Source organism: Pan paniscus, chromosome 3 (assembly GCF_029289425.2).
Source record: "Pan paniscus chromosome 3, NHGRI_mPanPan1-v2.0_pri, whole genome shotgun sequence".
In the NCBI taxonomy this organism is placed as follows: Eukaryota; Metazoa; Chordata; class Mammalia; order Primates; family Hominidae; genus Pan; species Pan paniscus.
The window spans coordinates 91,469,836-91,491,377 of NC_073252.2; the positions used below are offsets into that span (position 1 = coordinate 91,469,836).

At 34.3% G+C, this 21,542-nt stretch overlaps 1 protein-coding gene across 5 annotated transcripts in view; it reads left to right on the forward strand.

Moving 5' to 3' along the window:
• Window positions 1–21,542, forward strand: part of GRID2 (glutamate ionotropic receptor delta type subunit 2) — a 1,507,251-nt gene that overhangs the window by 1,140,930 nt on the left and 344,779 nt on the right. For all 5 annotated transcript variants that reach the window (XM_034958923.3, XM_055111628.2, XM_003829901.5 and 2 more), the window contains one exon: window positions 18,279–18,591. In XM_034958923.3, the coding sequence (XP_034814814.1) occupies window positions 18,279–18,591 (313 nt within the window). The remainder of the gene's footprint in view (window positions 1–18,278; window positions 18,592–21,542) is intronic.

Consider the following 21,542-nt stretch of genomic DNA (forward strand, 5'->3'; position numbering starts at 1 on the left):
AAGATTTGCATTTCTAAACTTCTCGAAATTCACACTTCTTTCTCAAACACCTGTGTCTTCTTTCCATAAAAAATTAAAACTTTTAGAAAGGACTGCAATATACTCTACAGTCTATATCTCACTTCCCTCTTGCATTTAATCACACTCCATTTAGATGACATTCAGCTTTAATCTGCCTAGACTGCCCATACTCACTATGGGCACCTTTCATTTCTCAACCCTAGCTAAACTTGCACTTTGTCCCATAAAGCTTTCAAACTACTCCCATCTCTTAGTAATCTCGTCCTCTGAGAACACCTATTCCACTTCTTTTCAAATTACTTTTGTGTAATGTTACACATCTATCTATATATATCTACATCTATATCTATAAATGGGCATATATACAATCTCAGGAAGAGAGAACGAGAGAGATGGGGGGAGAGAGAGACCTTCTTTTTGCATAGTCCCTGTTTTGGAAATCAGAAGACTAAGGTTATGTTTACTTTGTATGCCAAGCACACAGCAGAATGCCCTAAATTCATCCATTTATCTGCACATGTTTTTGAATGCATGTTGTATTCTGGGCACTGTGCCTGGCATCATAGATACAAAGGAGTGGAAGATACTGTTCCTCGGCCTTCAAAGATCTCTAAGTGCACACGAAAAACAAATGTGTAGATAAATAATTAAAACACAATGTGAAAAATGCCATAGGGTAATACATACAGGGTGCCATGGCAACCCAGGGGCCGAATGGCAGCTTCTGCCTGGGGAGTTGAAAAGATTTCACAGAAGAAGAGAAATTTAAGCTAGGTCTTCAGATGAGTAGGAGTATAAGAGGCAACAATAGGGATAATTATAAAAGCATGTTTGCCTTGATAAATAGTTTGCACTTTATCATTTAGCCAGTACAAATTATAAAAGAGTTTTACAAAAGAGAAAAATGTGATTTAACTTACGTTTAAGAAAGATAGCTGAGGTAGGCCTGAGAATGCATTGGAGTGAGGAAGAGAAAAAAACAAATGGCTTTTTCAACAATCTAGGGAGGAATAATGGAATGTCTACATTAAAACAACAGTAACAGGAGACTAACAAAAAGAATGAGTCTGAGGAAAGTTAATATTCTTTATTTTATTTTATTATTATTATACTTTAAGTTTTAGGGTACATGTGCACAATGTGCAGGTTTGTTACATATGTATACATGTGCCATGTTGGTGTGCTGCACCCATTAACTTGTCATTTAGCATTAGGTATATCTCCTAATGCTATCCCTCCCCCCATCCCCCACCCCACAACAGTCCCCGGAGTGTGATGTTCCCCTTCCCGTGTCCATGTGTTCTCATTGTTCAATTCCCACCTATGAGTGAGAATATGCAGTGTTTGGTTTTTTGTCCTTGTGATAGTTTGCTGAGAATGATGGTTTCCAGTTTCATTCATGTCCCTACAAAGGACATGAACTCATCCTTTTTTATGGCTGCATAGTATTCCATGGTGTATATGTGCCACATTTTCTTAATCCAGTCTATCGTTGTTGGACATTTGGGTTGGTTCCAAGTCTTTGCTATTGTGAACAGTGCCGCTATAAACATATGTGTGCATGTGTCTTTATAGCAGCATGATTTACAATCCTTTGGGTATATACCCAGTAATGTGATGGCTGGGTCAAATGGTATTTCTAGTTCTAGATCCCTGAGGAATCGTCACACTGACTTCCACATTCTATGGCATAATAATAGAAATTGATAACTTGGAGGAGAAAAGAAGGAAGGGTTGAGACTTGGTGAGAAATTTAGCAGAGGAAAATGAGCAGATGGACACTCCACAACAAAAATAGGGGATGCAGAAGGAAAAGCAGATTGGAAAAGGGCAACAGGGACACAGAATTTGGCTATAGGCATTTTGATTTTGTGGTACCTGAGGAACATTCTCATGGAATTGTCTAGGAACAATTAGTCAGTGAGCATCTGGAACCCAAGTGAATAATGTTGAGAATTTCTAAAAGTTTAGGAAACATAGGTATTTCCATCACTTCCATTATAAAAACTTCATTGAGAATGTTGGATTAATAGGAAGATCATGCACAGAATGATTATTTAAGGTCCTAAATTGTTCCACCTGAGCATGGGTAAGGAGAACAGGTGTTAATTATTTTTGCTGCGAGGGGAAATAATTTAAAAACTAGAGGGAGGAGAGGGTTAACTTTGGGAAGAGAGTTCAGAGAACCTGAGAATGTGATGAGTTGTCCCCTTTTCCACCCACACTGGAGAGGGGCATGCCAGGGGCAGTTGGGATGGATCAGGCATTCTTCCCATAAAGTCGAGCCTATCTCTCTATGCCAGCAGAACATGCTGCAGGGAGGCACAATTCCCACCATTCTGACCCACCATTTCCTAGGTAGTCAAACTTAGGGTGGCAAGAACACCTAAGATTCCCACAGTCTAGAGAAGGAGGAAGAGCTGGCAAGGACAAAGGCCAGAGGAAATGGCCTCCTTGTGCAGGGAGAGCCCACCACCCACTGGGATCAAGAGAAGGTCCTGTTATGAGGAGCAACGCTTGTGAATGAAGAAGCGTTCTCAGCTGGGTGCCTGAAAGCCATAAAAAATGTTCCATGATCACACAAAAGAGTCTTACATATTTTCATTACTGCAAACCAGCCTTGAAAATATATGTATGGGCCAAGAAGACTTTGCCCACCGAAGAAGAACCTCCCTGCTACAACACACCTGCCAGTGACTGCCCAGTGATAAATGCTTGCAGGCCTTGTGAAATGAGGAGATAGCTTTGCAAAGGGGAACAGAGTAAAATATGTAAAAAGAAGGGAAGCCCTTATAGAGACTTTAAATTGGACAGTGGCTAAGACTTTCATTCTTACGTGAGATTAAACAAGTAATAATAGACAGATTGAGTTTCCCAGAGTATGTCAGCTGTACACAGGCAGGAAGTTAAAAAAAATACATGTGGTCATAAGAATACATGTTTGCACGTCTGAATGGTACGTGTTCAAAATCCACTGGATATGCATATAGGATGAAACTAAAATATAGATGTGGGAGATCATACAACCTGTTTGTATATAAGTACAAGAGGAAAACATGGCCAAAAATATTTGTTGTTGATAAGGAAGGATTTTAACACTAATGAAGGAAAAGGATAAAGAGAGATCTGTGAAAGGAAATAAATTATGTAGATGCAAATGACTTAGTGAATGGCTGTAGGAGCAATTTTCTAAATTTGCAGGTGATATTTAATTGGCAGACATTGCAAACAGCAAGGAGCAATTCAATCAGATAAAGAACTTGAATCATTAAGTACTTGGCCTAATAGATGGCAAGCGCAGATAAGTGGTGAATAATAAGTCTGGAATCAAAACTAAAGAACAGAGAGTGAACATTTGCCAAAGGGAATGATACCATCCAGGAATGGCTCTTAGATTTAAGGAGAACTTATAGACAAGGACAAACAAAACTTCAGTAAAATATTACAAATAAAAAGATTTGGTGGGTTACAGCTTATCCAGCTGAAGCTATGATGAGAAAATCTGACAACTTAAGGATAGATAAATCCTGAAATCCACGGTTGGCTATTGAAATTCCATTTGTTACCTAGAATTTCATCTATCCCTGATCATGGTTTGGAGATAAAATTAATGAGTAAGATAACATCCAAGCATATAAGAGGTTACAGATTTGGGGGAGGATACTATAAATAACTTTTAAAGGGCATTTCGGATATGAAATTCTCTATGTTCTATGGGCATAATTGTGAGGTATTGTGTTTAGATTGCTTGGTTATTTTTATTTAACATGCCAGTTCTAGTCTACGTTAGTCTGGAAATTATAAACATAGAGAAATATGCTACAAGTAAAAGAGAATAATAAAAATTTATTATAGCCTAGAAAGGTAGTTGATGCAATATGGAATATATTTCCTCTTTCTCTGTTTTTGCAATGGTGAATACTTTACTAAATGAAAAGGTTAATTTTAATATTAAAGAGAAATAGAAACATCCTTTGGTACAACATTAAAACCACAAATGGAACCTTTAAATATTCACTCACTCTAGCAATCAATGTTCCAACCTCATTTAAAGGATTTTTTTTTAACTTGACATACAAATATTCAGAATGAATATTTGGAAGCAGAGCCACGAGCCATACCTTGAAAGATAACTGCGGACTTACTCTTGCCTGCCATTTGGATACTTCAGATTTCAGTTGTTCTTAGTCTCAATGATCCTGAGTTTTCTTTTTGTAATTTGGTAATTTTGTAATGGCAGGCTTTAAAATGAGTAAAGGTTTTCTTAACTAAGAACAAAAAAAATCCGGAGACCTAACAAGGCTCAGCTGTGTCCAGGTAGGAGGTGACTGCAGTTTGGCTTCAGAGGCTCCCTCTAGCAGTGTGAGGACATCTGAGTGTCTCTCCTACTCATTTTATATTTCATTTGATACTGCACAGAATCACTAGGAGAACAGCCAGAATTGATTTACTTCTCATAGAGACAAACTGTTTCTGGGAGCTAGTTATCTTCTTATTAACAAAGAGCTTACATTCCCCTCCCCTGCAGAGCTCCTAAAACATCTATAATAGCTACATTAAGTGAATTCTACAATGATTGAAAATTTTACTGTAATGAAGATAAAAATTGACTCAATTCTAGTTCTTTTATCCGTGATTTGCATTTGATTGAAATGTGTATTTGCAGTTTGGGCATTTCAGTCAGCGATTGCTTCTGTATTCTTTGCCCATAAGCAGCCTTCAGATGGCCTCTTAGAAAATTGAAGAAGTCTCTACATGACTGGAAAACTCTTTCTGATGGTCTGTTTCTTCAAAGATATAGCATTACCTCTTGGGAATTATAGAAACAATATATTTTTAAGCCTCTTCTAATGCTACTGTGATTTATAACTGGTAACTTTTTCCCCCACTTAGCATTCAATAAGCATTTATTGGGGCCTAATGTGTAGGTGGAATTTTGGAGAATACATAAAGTATAGAACACAGAGTTCTTGTTCTTCAAGAGCTAAGCAGCTCTATAGAGAAGAGAGAGACAGAACGACAGAGACAGAGACAGAGAGAGAGAGAGAAGAGATCAACACATATCCACCACTTGCTTTACTATCTATACTTCAACTTTTGGTGGACTCATCCCATCTTATGGATTCAATTATCATCTATAAGTAGACCACTTCCCTAATTGTTTCTTTAACCCAGACCTCTCACCTGAACTACAGGCTTTTATTTCTCACAATGCCTTCAGCATTTTCCATTTCTAATGGGTACCTCAAACATTAAGTGTTCAAAACTGAATTTCTGATTTCACCCCTTTCCCCCATCCTTGTCTGTTGTAGTGTATAGCAACTCCAATTTTCAAGTTACTCAGTGCAAAACCTTTGAGTTGTCCTTGAATTCTCTTCTCTCTGTCATGCCTTATATACAATGCATCAGCAAATTTGTCTGGCTGTAAATCTGAAATATACCATAAATATAAATACGATCACTTCTCACCACTCGAAAGCCACTATTTTTCTCTCTTTAGGACTATTTCAATGGCCCTTTAACTGCTCACCAAGCTACTGCTCTTTTTCCTATTTCTGTTAAAAAATCTATTTTTAACAGAGCAGCCAAAGTGATTGTTTTAAAATGTCAGATCGTATTACACTCTCCCTATAACCCTCCAATAGTTTTCCTTCAACTCTAATTTAAATAATTCCCTATAATGCCTTATATGTTCAATTATATACATATACACTTACCACCATGTCTGTGAAATCTCTTTATCCTACTTCCCTAGTATGAGTATTGCTTAGGTATAAATCAGAACTCAGAAAAATAAGAGTAAGAATTAAAAAGGACATATGTGCTGAAAAAAATAGAGCAATGAATAAATACTGGGGAAGTAATTAGAAGGAAGAGATTATACAGAAACCATAAGGCAAAAAGTTAATCAAATTTATCAAGCATATTATAGGGGACATGGCCAACTCCACAATTTGTTCACCTATAATCTCAGGCAAGCTATTTACCTTGTCTGAGTCTTAGATTTGGCCTCAGCGAAAGGAAAGTGGTGATACATCATGAGCAGGGTTGCAGCACAGCTGGCATAAATGGAGGTTTATCCCACACATGTGGGCTGAAAATATTAGAACCCAAGCTACCAAGGTCAGAGTGCCTGGTTAAGAGCTTCATATGGAAAAAAAACCTTTAAGTCAATGACAAAATGGGAGAGACTTTTTTTTTTCAGGCAGTATATAGCCAAGAATCTATTCCTTGAATGCTGGAATTGAAGGTTATATAAAAGCACTTATTACTACCAAATTGCAAAGAACAAGCAGAGCAAGTAAGTTGAGAGAGAGAGAGAGAGATCTTTCTTGGAGAACATTTTTGGAAAATGACTGTGGGCAAAGCAATGTGAAAATATTTACGGAGACAGAAGACTACGAAGATAAAATACCTATATCAAGAAGTTTATATTGAAATTGAGAATATAAAACAGATATTATGGGATAAGTCCCATAGGAGAGATACAGAAAAACAGAGAAATGAAGGATAACTGTAAACTCTAGGGAGGCAATGTCACAAACTCAGGTGAAAATACATTAGAAAAGGAAAACTAGGTATTTTTCAGTATATATAATCAGGCTGGAAGATAAAAGCTGGTTCAGAGACTAGTGAAAACAAATCAGGCTGGAAGATAAAAGCTGGTTCAGAGACTAGTGAAAACTAAATTGTTCCTATAAGGACTTTAAAGGGAGATCAGCATGTGAGTTGACTTGGAGGCCTGCTAAAGAGGGAGCTAGGTGAAGAAATAGCACGTGGTTTCTGAGAAACAGTGTAGCAATAAGACTTATCACACATAAACTAAACTAATCATGATGTTTTTGTCACTATTGTGCTGTCAGAGAAAAAAATCTATTGAAATAATGAAACATACTAATTTTGAGAAACATCAGTGTGGCAAAACCCAAGAAACACTTTTCAAATGAATATACTCAAATTGCAAGATCAAACATCTATTAATTATAATAGGTAAGAAAAAGGAAACATTCAAAAAAGTCCTTCAAAGCGAAAATATGTCAATTAGAGTAACTTCATAATCAATAAACACTTATTGAGCATCTATTCATGTGCTATCACTGTGTTAAAAATACAAAAGTGACAAAAATAATTATTGCTCAAAATTCTGTGCAGTATTTAGAAAGATTGGGTACGGATAAACGTGTGTTTCTCTAAGATTACATTACATTATGATAAGGTTTATGGAAAAAATGTACATACCTGTGTATATGTAAAAATAGAAAAGGGTCTAAAAGAACTTTTTCAATCTCAAAACAGTGTTTACATATGAGGAAATGTAGTGATGACTGTTAATTGTTTATAAATATCTGTTCTCTCCTTTCTTAGTAATACAGCTCCTGAATCACAATAGCCAGATACAGACTTCCCACAATATGAATTTCCCAGTTTCTCTCCTTAGCTAGTGTGGTCGTGTGACTAAATTGTAGCCAATGATATTTAAGCAGAAATATCATGTGATGCCTCTGAGAAATGTTCTTGAAGGAAGGATTTTTATTCTTATTCTTATCTTCCTCCTTTCTTCTGGCTGGAATGTTAATAGGATGACTTGTGTTCAAGCAGCCCTCTAAAGACATGAATTGGAAGCTATGTACTGAGGAGCACAGAGCAACAAGAGAAAATAAGTAAAATAAGTTTGGTTCTTAACTCTGGAAGCGTGATAAACCTGGGACAGTCAGCCAGGGAACTTCTTCCATGTTATTTTTAAGCCAGTGATATTTTGGGCGTTTCTTTTACCTGCAGGAAGAAAATAGGCTGATTTTATATAATTTGACCCTTTAAAAACTAGAATATATTCATACATAGTTTTTACAGTTCAGTGTTTAAACTTATTTATTTTTCATCTTAGTTTTGCTTCCCTATGTTTTATAAATGGTAAACTTATTAGCCATTCTGTGGTATATAAAAGTTTCACTTTTATGTTTTGTTTTTATATTGGCCCAACTTCCATGTTCAGCTAAATACACTAACATAATTTAAATTACTGCATTTCATTGGGAATCCAAGTTAGAAAATTCCTTTTCCCACATTTTTAATACCTAAAACTTGGGAAATGAATAACATTATAAGTACTTGAAAATAATATTCACTGACTTATCATGTGTAAGCCCTGTCGAAATATTTGTTTTCTACTGAGCTTGGAAGATATTTTAAAATTATTCCATTAAAGAAATTTTTAAAATTTTTGAAATATCTATTTACTTAAGATGTTGAAGAAAACATAAGCATCTACCTTGACCTTCCACTTTTTAGATCTCATATGATATGACAAATAAATAGAAAATTAGAGGAAATTTTACCAACAGTACTCTAAATTAAGTAAGGGTACCCTCCATGAACCAGGAATTGGCAGATTTCAAAAAAGCACACTCCTAAGAAAGTGCTGTTTTTCACGTGACCCTGACAAAATCCATTAATTGTCCTAATTTGGAAGGGTACAAACTGCAGAAAAGAGCAGGGTATGAGCTCAGCAGGAAGCATAATATTTCATTGCCAAGTTGCTGTTGTGGCTCAGTAGCAGCACTTCTGTTATCTTCTGCATGGCTCCTCACTCTTCAGCAAGCAAATTAGGACTCATTCACATGGTGATGCAGGGTTCCTGGCACAGCAAGATAGATGGCAAGCCATTGTGCCAGCCCTCCAATGCTCTGTTTGTATCACATTGCTTTTCTCCCGTTGATCAAAGCAAGTTCCTGGCTAATCCCAGAGTTAAAGGATAGGGAAATAGACTGCACCAATTGTTGGAAGAGCTGAACAGTACATTGCAAAGGGGCAGGAATACCAGAATAGGAAGAACTTTGTGGCTATCTTATGTAATCTGCCGTGCTGATCAGTTAGACTAATAAACCAAGAGAAAAAATGAAGGATAATAAATTCAAATACCTAATAGAGATCAGGCTGTTAAGGTATAAAAGTAAAGTTGGGTATAGTACCTATGCACACAATGTGCTTGAATTGTGAGAGCTAAAGTGAATTGAAGATCTCATGAACTTTCCAAGGGGGCACTGTCTCTCAAATTCAACAAGTTGCTTGAAACAGACTCCAACAATTTTCACATGAAATTGTAAGTTTGAATTTCTATGTAGACTCTACTAATTTTGAATTCTGGCTGAAGTATTTTAAAACTGTGGTTGAACATAACCACATCTGTAAGTTACTTATGAATCATGGACCATCAACAGGTGAGTTTTGATAGAGAAGACTGAAAGGATAACATTTTACAACTTTATTAAATATAATATAAATAGTACAATTAATATATATTTTATATAAATTTGTGTCCTATAGACAGTGAAGACCCATAGGTTAATTACAAAAATTGATAATACATCATGTGCCCCCAACTCCAAAATTTATATACAACATAAGTAATACCTAACAAATTACCAGATTAAAATACAATAAAATTAAGATGAATAACATTTTAAACAAAGACAAAATCTCAAACCACTTGGAAGTAAAAACAGCAAATGAGCAAAAACTCTCACACACTGTTCCTAGAGCAAAGAGGAAATAAAAACTAAAAGTATACACTATTTAGAAAATAATGATAACAAAAGCACTACATGTAAATTGTTTTTAAAACTTTGCTTACAGAAACGTGTTCATCTTTAAACTCTACTTAATTACTAAATTAAAATAATGAATCAAGCCTTCAACTCAATAAACAAAATATGAAGCCATTAAAGCTTGAGTTAAAATGCATTAAAATCTGTATTTTAGAATTCATAAATCAATAGGGTTAATTGAAGGGAAAAAACAGTTCTTTGAAAAGATATAAAACAAAAACAAGCCTTGGGCATGTCTGGTTTTGGAAAATGAAATGCATAAATAAAAGTATCAAAAAAATGTGTACACCACAATTAAGAAAAATTTTCACAAGCATGATGGAACAGTAAGTACAACTTTATCCTAATTATTTGAAAGAAACGTATGACATGAATTATTATCAAGGAAAACATCCCATCATTAAAATTGACCCAAGAAGAAATAGAAGACAATTAAATATATGTCCTATATGACAAAAAATGTAATTTGTTTACAAACAAATTAATAATGTTATCTCCTGCCTGTTTTCTTAATTTCAGGAAAGAGTAGGCCAAATGATTAAGACATTTCATAAAAGTTACCCAATTAATTCTGAAGAGCTAGAGTAATTCCCAAAAGAATGGCTGAAAATGAAATCACATACAAAAAAAGAAAAAACATTCAATATCACTGTAGTAGTGGTAATAAAAATACTTATTAAGTGATAATTGAATTCTTTTACAAAATTCTTTTGGATATGAATATCCAAAAATCTTAAATGTCCTTTCATATTTAATCCATCAGCATATTAGAATATAGTAAAGTATTACCAAACAGGGTTTATTACAGAATGAGCTTCATTCAACCAAAAGATAACAGGAGAATCTTTGGCAAAATATCTAATAGTAAGCAAAGTTGGAGACATGGATTAGATAATAATATTAAATCATCATGTGTTCTAAAAATGAAAGAATGGTATTAAAAAATCAAAGGAAAGGGGGAAAGTAGGGGAAAATAGGATATCATAATGCACTTTAGGGAATAAGTGGAAGTAACAGATTTTATTTAAAATTTTCAAAACGTTAACTGGAAAAAAAGGAGTAAAGGCATAATAAAATTTTTAAATATTGAGGTTAAAAACTATAATAAAAGTGCAAATCTTTCTAGATAGTAAAAGAAAAACATACCAAAGAAAACATGCTACATAGAAAAACACAGTAAATATAACAAAATCTACACAATAATAAATAACATAAAGAATAGATTAAATAAGATACATTTTTGGGATATGGATCAAACACTACACCCTCATAATATGCCATTTTCTCAAGCATACATGGAACATTGACAAAAGTCAATCATATATTGATTGGCCTCAAAGAAAACACTATTAAGTTCCATTTAAGTACTTTATTACAAATAGTGTTCCCTCATCAAACTACAATAAAACTAGAAATTTAGAAGAACAGTAAGAGAAGGCTTTTCACCTGAAATTAAGAAATCATCATGTTAAACAACTGTAGAAAAGAGAAAAAGAAACAAAAATTATCTTTAAAATTAGTGGTAATAAAAATACTATATATCAGAATCTGTAAAGGATACTTAAAGGCGTAATTAGTAGTCTTGGCCCTCCCCTTCCCTTCCCTTCCCTTCGCTTCCCTTCCCCTTCCCTTCCCCTTCCCTTCCTTCTTGTCTTCTTTCCTTCCTTCTTCTCCATCTCCCTCCTATTTTTCCTCCTTCCCTTTTTCTTCCACCCTTTCTTCCTTCCTTTAGCATTTCTTCAATCCTTACTTTCTCCCAAGCAAACCTGGAATCTTTACATTGTAATATTATTTAAAGGCCAAATAAAATCAAATAATATTTAAGAAAACTATCAAGAAATTTCAAATATTTACAAAAATTTATTCTCTTGAAGAGCAAGAGAAGGAAACAGTTTAGTAAGTTAGATAGACAGAAGTAGACCTAGTACTTGTGAAATGTGTGCCAAAACTCTTCAGTAACTATTTTCCTTCTGCTTTCTGTAGAAAATATTTAAAGTTGAAATGAAAGCATTTCCTGAAGTGATACATGAATTACTACAAGCAATATGTACAAAACATGAAAAACAGAGGTGATATTTAGTTTGGAATTGTCATATTCAAAATCAGAAATAAAATTTTCATTCTGATAGAGCAGTGAGTTTGATTTTATTCTCAGATTAAATTACAGAATGGATTATTAATCAGATGTGTTTTAGATGATTAAAATAGCAGTTCATGTTTTTGATAGCATTAGCTATTCAGGATCAAATGAATATCTGATTAAATATGTATTTTGAGTTCAATAATGCCTTTTACAAAGCACTTTAAACCCTATAGACAAACGTGGCTTGATGGCAGTGTAGTAAGGAATATTTATAGGTGATTGAAAAGCTATATCTAAAGTGTTAACTAGTGAGCTATCATCAAAGTGCATAGAACTTTAGAGGCATATTGCCATACTTTGAACTTGCCAATGTATGTTTCATCAATACTCTACTAGTAATGTGAATGAAGAATTAAAGGCTTGCTCCTCAACTTCTGAATGGCTCAAACCTGGTAAAATAAAGTTGACATAATGAATGAGAAGTATAGATTACAGTAGATGTGAAAAATACAAAAGAACCAAAGAATGAAATTAAAGAGACAAATATAAAATCTAACATTTGCTTCAATTGCATAAGACTATGTGGGCTATTAGTTTGATAGTGTTTATTTTAAAAATATTTTTAAAATTTTATTTGACCTTAAATTTAGCACAAGGCAGTATTAAAAATCACCTAATAAAAATGATACAGCCTCCAATTTTATTTAAAAAGTATATAATTTATATCAATTAAGGAAACTGATTATTTAGACTGTGTTCACAGGAGAATGACAAGTATTTTGAGGGACAGAAAATCATATCTTTGGAAAAAGTTTGAAAGCTTGTCATAGGGCAGATCTATTTAGATTGATAACATAATGTATGGATGACAAAACTAAAACATCTAATAAAGAGTACAGGGAAGCAGGTATTGATTCATTATAAAATCAAAGTTTTATAATAATTAGAATATTTAAAATGCAAAATTTTCATCTTAGAAAAAGCAACTGGACTTGGTGTAATGTTAAAATAATGCATGTGAAACACATGACACTTGGTATATAGTAAGCACTAACTAAATGCATGCTATTAATCTTACCAATATAATGTTCTTAGCATTATATTCAAGAATAAATTAGATCTTTAGTTGTTACATATAATCATTTATTTTAGATTAAATTTAGAGTAAATGTATTTCAATTTCTCTAAGCTTCTAAGATACAGTGATTATATTGCTTATTAGTCATGCTCCATTGTATCATCCATCCATCTCCTTCTCATGACTTGAGAGAATGCAAATCTTGTATCTTCTCTCAAGGAAAATATTATGACTATATAATTAAAATAATTTTAAAAATGTATTTATATTCCAGTTTTAGTGCTAGTCCTAATCAAAATTTAAATAATCATTTTACATTAAATATTTGACATATAATATTTTGTAATATATTGAATTTTCTATAGTAGATGCCTAATTATCTTAGCTATTTGCAAATAATGTAAGTGTAAATATACTGATAAATCAAGAACCTTATTTTAATTATTGACATAATTATTCAGGATATTAATCTTTTATCATTGCTATAAAACAGTCAATTTTCATATTGCCATTTTCTTTTTATTATTTAAATACCTCTCTCTGTTGGGAATGCAGACAAAAAGATGGAAGAGATTTATAATAATTAGGTAATATAAGTTTAGTAGGGGCTCCATCTTTATTTATTCATATATTCATAGCAAGTATTTACTGACCATGAATTCTATGCCAGAAAATGTGATATGTAATTTTTTTAAAAGTCACAATCCTTGTTTTCATGGAGCTTATGGCCTAGTGGAGGAGTCAAACATTATTGAAAAGATCATATAAACATATGTAAGATTACAGCTGTCATAGTGGCTAGGAAAGTGAGGGATGTAAACTTCTGATAGTGTAAACAAATTATTGTTCCAATCAAAGAGATAGTGGATAGCTTCCCTGCGAAAATGAAAATCAAGCTGACATATAGATATAAATGAGTGTTTACCTGAAGTTTCAGGAGGGTCAATCCAGACTGTGGGAGCAGCATGTACAAAGACCATGCATCAGGAAGAACTGCTGGAAGGGAAAATGGTACAGTATGAATATGTTGAAGCAGGTTGGGGATAGCCTACGTAAAGGTGTGTAGACCATGTTTTTAATCTTTCTCCTAAGAGCCATGCAAATTCATTGAAAATTTTTGAAGTGTGGCAGGAGACAGGATCAGATTTGCTCTATAGAAAGACTACTTTGGCTACAATAGGGAGACTGAAGAGGAAGAAAGGTAGATTTCAGGTAGTCTTACAAGGAGCTGGAGCCTAGGAAAACAATGAAAGCTGGAAATAGTAGAGAAATGAATGGATATTAGGATGCTCAGGAGGTAAAATCAATAGTGATAGATTTGATAGGGGGCATAGGCTGGAGAAGATAATGAAGCTAACAAGTTTTATGACTTATGTAAAAAGACACCATTCATTAAAGCAAGAGATGTTAGAAGAGGACTGGTTGAATATCATAAGTATGATATTGGCCATGTTAAATGTTAAATTTGAGGTATTTTTAAGTCATTTAGTAGAAATGTCAATTATGTAGTTGAATAAATCAGTCTGGACCCCAGAGCTCAGATACACATCTGGAAATAATACATTTGTAAATTGTGTGTAGATGGGGACAATAGCAGTAATGAACACAGACGGAATTGCCTAGGCAGAAGAGCTCAAATGAGAAAAGGATGTAGGCCCAAGTCCAGAGAACTGCTAACATGAGCTTGAAAAAGGAACTGAGAAAGAGGTGTATGTTATGTCATGAAATTCAAGGGAAAGTTGTGTTTGTGATGGAGGGAGAAATCATCAATGCTAAATGTCAAGAGACCTGATCAGATGAGCTTTGAAGTATATCCACTACGTTCAACAATACAATAATTAAGAAGTACTTTTTCCATGAGGAATAGGGTATCCAACAATATGGGGAAAAAAGAGTTTTCTCAGAGTGACTGGGATATATAAAAATGGAGAGAAAATGTGGTAATGTGGAGTAACCAGAGAGTAGAGGGAAGGGCTCAATCTCTTTGATTTCATTTTAACAAGAAACAAATAATCTTTTAATGGGAAATCTAGTTAATAGGATGATGTTGAATGCATGAGACAGGAACTTAAGTATCTGAAATAGAGAGAGATTGATACATTTAATGATGGAAGGTTAGCCTTAGGAAAGGGGACAGCTCCTGTATTGTGGAAGCAGATAAATAGAGTAGACTGGGTATGGGCTATAGGTTGAAACACAGAAATAAGTATGATTTTTAATCTCCCATCTTCTATGTTCTCTATGTAATAACAGTAGGATTAAAGATGTGACAAGTCGTTGTAAAAAGTCGACAAGTGAGTTGACCAAATACATAAAAACCTAAGAAGGGTAAGAATAAATAATTATCTTTGGTTATTTCTGGTTATGTTGTTTATTGATATTTAGGAAGTTTTAGAACTGTCTTTCTGAATTAGTGGTCCTTGGCCTTTTTTTTTATTATACTTTAAGTTTTAGGGTACATGTGCACAATGTGCAGGTTAGTTACATATGTATACATGTGCCAAGTTGGTGTGCTGCACCCAGTAACTCGTCATTTAACATGAGATATATCTCCAAATGCTATCCCTCCCCCTCCCCCCACCCCACAACAGGCCCCGGTGTGTGATGTTCGCCTTCCTGTGTCCATGTGTTCTCATTGTTCAATTCCCACCTATGAGTGAGAACATGCGGTGTTTGGTTTTCTGTCCTTGCTTGGCCTTTTTTTAAATTTTGCTTCAGTGCAGCACCTCTAATATAAGAAAGGACTACCACATACTCATTATCCATTACAGTGTTCTGCTGTATCATTGATTCTGAAGGATGGAGTGAAGCACCTCTTTAGGAAGACTATACAAAACTCAGAGATGGGAAAGAGAGAGAGAGAGAGAGAGAGCGTATTTGTTAGAGAAAGTTCATTATATGATTCTGATATGCCTCCCAGAGGGAGGCTAGAAATTTCTCCTTGAAAATAGAATAGCCAAGTGTTGAAAATAGACCAGAATTTAGGAATTTGTTTATAGATATATGACAAGTAATTGTTAAATTTAATAAATAGTGTAGCACATACAAATAATCAGCTCCCTTTTCCTAAATAAAAAACTTTAGATATTTTTATTCTATTTTAAAAATTCACTTCGTGATATTTAAAAGTATCCATTATTAAAATCAGTAACCATTCCAATTTATAATCATTTAAAAGTAAAACATATAATTATTTATTAGAAAAATATTTATGAACATTTTATAAATATTATCAACATGTTGTCAGTAAATTTCTCCTCAGGTGGAATTTTCTGACTTTGGTTGAGTCATTAAATGCTTTGGGTCACTAGTGATCAATTAGTAAATTACTGATCCATAGTACTTTAATGGCCTGAAAAAGTAAATGCATCTTCTGAGCACCTAATTGAATCTTAGAGAGTTATTTATTCATCATTAAAATCAAGATAAATGAGTCAGCTCACAATAATGAAACTGAACAGTTACATTCATTTCACAAATAGATTAAACTAAAGCTCAGAAAATACAGGACAAGGGAGTTAAACATCCAGGTTAGATTTTCCATCTGAAAAGACCCAATTCCCAATATCTTGCTATAAAAATTAAATGCATATATGAGTTTGAAAGCAATATTTTTCTGCAAGTTCATTTTCATATAGTGTTATTAAGTTTAATACCATTCAGTTAATAATTGTAGATCCATGGTACATATACTAATATGGTCTTGTTATAATGTAAATAGTACAGTTTAAACAGCAAAATTTCACACTGTTTTAATATAAAAAATTTCCTAGAACCAATTACCCTGAGTGCCTACTATATGGTTCATTTGGAAAATGAATGATAGCTGCAATATGGTAAAATGATTATGAGCACAGCCTTCGGAATAAGTAAAACATAGCTTTAATATCTGACTTCTGTACTTACTAACTGAGATCTGAACAAGTTACTTAAACTTCTAAGGTTTAGTTTCTCCACTTATGAAATGGAGAGGAAAACACATAATTCATAGTTCATTGTAAGGACTAAGTAAAAAAAAATACTTAAAAACTTAGCACAGGCCGGGCGCGGTGGCTCACGCCTGTAATCCCAGCACTTTGGGAGGCCGAGGCGGGCGGATCACGAGGTCAGGAGATCGAGACCATCCTGGCTAACACGGTGAAACCCCGTCTCTACTAAAAATACAAAAAAATTAGCCGGGCGTGGTAGCGGGCGCCTGTAGTCCCAGCTACTCGGGAGGCTGAGACAGGAGAATGGCGTGAACCCGGGAGGCGGAGCTTGCAGTGAGCCGAGATCGCGCCACTGCACTCCAGCCTGGGCGACAGAGCGAGACTCCGTCTCAAAAAAAAAAAAAAAAAAAAAAAAAACTTAGCACAGGGCCTAGCAACAAATATATATGAACTCGGTACACACAGACATACAAACACATACCCACACTGCTTAACTTTAGCTAGAATATTTTTAAAAGCATTATTAGTTTGAGACTAGATTCATCCAAGTTGGTTTAGCATTCTACTAGGGATGTTACTTTTCATATCTTTCTTTGTTTTTGTTTCCAAAAGCTATAAACACAAGTTTTATCTTCTTTCCTGAAACAATTAAAAGGAAAATACGAGAAAATGTTCAAAAAATAATTTACTAGTGTTTGTGTTTGTCTGGAAGGGTCATCCTGCAGCTTTAATCACAGCTGAAGATCATTATTTCAAAAAAGACACATCTTTTAGATATTTAAATATGTATTATCATATTATGCAGTTTAAATGTGAAGTCATCTACCCTCTGCTTTACTGAGATTCTGTTACGTTTTAAATAAATAGTAAATGCTGTAGTTAAGAGTGCTATCACTGAGAATCTAAGAAGACACATTAGAAAGGGATTATTACTCCAAGAAGAATTCTCTTTCCTTAATCATTAATTTTTCATTAAAATATTTCTGAAGTTTATACAATACAATCATAGTAGTGACCTTTGGCATATGACACCTTAGTGCTATAAAAACTCTAACAAATCTGTTTAGAGCCCAATAATATAAATTTCTATGAAGAGAAATATAAACCAATGGTAAAATGCCATGTTGAAGTTTCTAAATAGCCCACCTAGTAATTTACATGTTAAGAACATATTGAATATCTTGGGAACATGTTCCTAGAAAGGATTCTCCATTATAAGCTTTTCCTTTACTGTTAATGATTGCTTTGATAAAATGACCCACGAAAAAAGACAATTTTCTCCCTGTGTTATCTGTGTCTGAAATATTCTTCACTGATTTTACAATGTGCTGATAATATGAACAAGGTAATTTGTCTGACTCTGGTGGGGCAAGATTTTCAGTAAGAAATGCAAAATTCACACATAGCTCTTCTGTAAGAAGTCTTTGCAGTGTTTCAGTTTATATAAAAAGATTTATATTGCCTGAGGCATCTATTTTTTTTTCCTTGAGGCAAGCTGAAGTGGCACAAATGAAATTGTTTTTCACACTGTTAATGTATTCCTTTCTCTTTCAATTTCTCAGAGAGCCGACATAGGGATTTCTGCTTTAACCATCACTCCAGATCGTGAAAATGTGGTGGACTTTACAACACGTTACATGGACTACTCAGTGGGGGTACTACTTCGAAGGGCTGAAAAGACAGTGGATATGTTTGCCTGTCTTGCACCATTTGATCTCTCTCTATGGGCTTGCATTGCTGGCACAGTCCTTCTGGTGGGTCTACTGGTCTACCTCTTGAACTGGCTTAATCCCCCACGATTACAAATGGGATCAATGACGTCTACTACTCTCTACAACTCCATGTGGTTTGTGTATGGATCTTTTGTACAACAAGGTAAGGAGCAAAAGTACATTCTAGTATTTAAAAAAAATAGAATGTGATGTTTCCAAAGCCATGTATTCAGTTAATAAGGTTCTGTATCTGACATCAATAAGTGTTCTAAAGGGTACTCACAGAAATGCTCAGAAAAGAACATTTGCTACTTCCTCCTAGTGGATCTCAGACACACCAAGTTTCCAGCAATAATGGTTCATTGTCTTTTGATGTAAGTTTAATTTCATCAACAAAGGCAAATGTGAATGTCAAAGGTAAAGCTCACAGAAAACATCAAGATCAGATTTTCCTCTCCAAACTCTGACTTTCTGAGAAATAGCCTTACAAGGATGAAATTACTTATTAACAGAGAAGGTACTATTTAATTATTTACATATGTAAGAAATGTTAGGACTTGTTCTTTGTTCAGAGACATTATTTCATGCATTAAAAATATTGACATTGAAAAGACTTTGGGTAATTTGAGACTGATGAGAAATTTTGTGTTTTATCTTTTACTTTGATATGTAATCTTTACTGGTGATTTAACTTACAATTTCACTATTTTCTAAAGAATGTCATTGCTCTGTTATTTAATATCCAATCTGCCCAACTCTTTAAACTTGTCCGATTAATTATTTGGCTCTCACTGTTTCAAAATAGAATAATATTTATTGCATTCCTTACTTGAGACTATTGCCTCATAGAGAATGAAATAGTAAGAAAATTGATAGTCTCTTGCAAGCTCTACACATATATTGAAGAGGAGGATGTTTGCTACAATGGAGACATTATACTTTTGTGCTAATATTTACAACTCTCAATAACATCTTTCTTTTCATTCCTATTTTCTGTTGGACCTTCCACTTAACTTCATTTTTCTATTCTAATTTAATCAAAGATTAGTCTAGAACCTTCATCTGACTTGCTAACTTCTAATCTAGCCCTTAAACCTTTTGTAAGCATGCTTTTCCCTCCACCTTTCCATATCCAGGGCTCTAAGCTTACCTGTTACTGTATATTTTTCACAGACACTTTTAGTTCATTCATTAATAATTAACTCAGTAAATATTTAATCCACACTATCTAAGTAGAACTTTGCAAAGCACTGAGTGTATGATGGTGAGCAAGAGGGTCTTTGCCATCATTGTGCCACAACAGAAGTCTAATGAGACACAAACATGTAAACGAAGGATTACAATTGTGGGTAGAAAGTTCTGTGGTAGGATAAGCATAGACTGTTAGGAGATCATAGGTGTAGAAGTGCTTAATATATGTTAATGTCACAGAGAAGGCTTTTTAAAGTAACACTTTATACAGAGAGACAGAGTTAACTATGGAAAGTGCTTCTTGAGGAAGTTGAATGGAGAAAAGGAGACATAAATGGTTAGGACGGAATTTCAGACCAAGAAGTGAGAGAGAAATTAAGATAGTCCAAGCAGAGAGGATCTAGTAAAGATGAGGCTGAAGCTACATTTGTTATTATAAGGAGTTTGAACTGATCCTTGAAATGATCAGATATTTAAAGATAGTAAATGGGAAAATACAGATTCAAATTTTACTCTAGAAATATTCTGGTTATAATGTGGAGAATAGATTGAAAAAAGGCAATGTGAAAAGTGAGACAAATTAGAAGACTATTACAATAACTGAGCAAAGAGTTGATGTGGCTTGCTCAAAGGTAAGGTAGCTTTGGGAGTCAAGAGGAGAGTATTGATGAAATGGAATCAACAGGCTTTGATTACCTATAGTGTGGTGTGGGGGTCAGTACTGAAGAAAAAAGGAGATAAAGTTTTATCCTAGGTTTTTGAATAGAAAATTATGTATATTGGATGTGGATCTCATTTACTGAAAAAATAAAACAGAAAAAACAGATATGACAGGAGAGATGATACATTCATTCTGCTGCACATTGAGTTTGAGCTATCCGTGAAACATCCAAAAGAGTATTACTAATGTGTGCTTAGTGGTTTGATATATTTGTCAGATGCACAGAAGAGGCATCTGGACTTAATATATATTTAGGAGATATTGGAATGTAGGAAATTTTGAAGACATGGGAGTTAATGAGATCACACAGAGTAGTTGCTCTTAATTGCAAACTCCTGATTGAGGACCACTGGCCCATACAAAGCCTAGGACAGAGCTCTAAGGAAAGGAATGGATAGAGGAGCACTCAGTGGTGCCTGATAAGGAGTGACTATAAATGCACAAGTGAAAATCAGAGCAGCTAGTAGTATACATTTGGTTGACTGTGTTAAACCTTTCAAAGAATCAAATGAAATTAAGGCTTGAAAGGTTTTTGTTGGATTTAACAATAAATTTATTATTGAAGCAAAAAAGGCTTGTCTTTGCCCTATGATGTCTGAGGTTTCAGCTAGACAATTCAGAGGCCAGAGGCTAAAATCATCCAAAGGCTTGTTCATTTCACTCACATGTCTGGTAGTTGATGCAGTCTGTGGGCTAGTGGCCTCAGCTTTTTCTCCATTTGGGCCTCTCCATGAGGTCACTTTGCATGGGATAGTTTGACTTTCTCACAGCATGGTAGTTGCTTTCTCCACAGAGAGCATCCCAATTAAAGAAGAATTTTATGTTCCAGGTTGGGAGTCATAAACTTGTGTGATGGTGTGAATTCCTCTTGCAGAGAACATCCTGGATGTACTCACCTCATGGGTTTTTATGAGAATTTATTAAAGAATGGTTAAAATTGTGAAGTTCTTAGATATAACTTATATAAGTGTCACATAAGTGTTTACTAAATAAATAAAACAATGAATTAGACTCAGTGGCAGATAATTGACATATGTAAAAAAGGGATAACAAGACAAATGATTGTAGATCATTTTGATGTAGATAATGATTGAAATAGTAGATCATGGGGTACATGGAGAACTAGAAAGAGAAGGACCAAGAATGCAAATGTAAAGAAGAGTAAGAGTAGAAATTGATAGAGTAGGCCTGGCGTGGTGGCA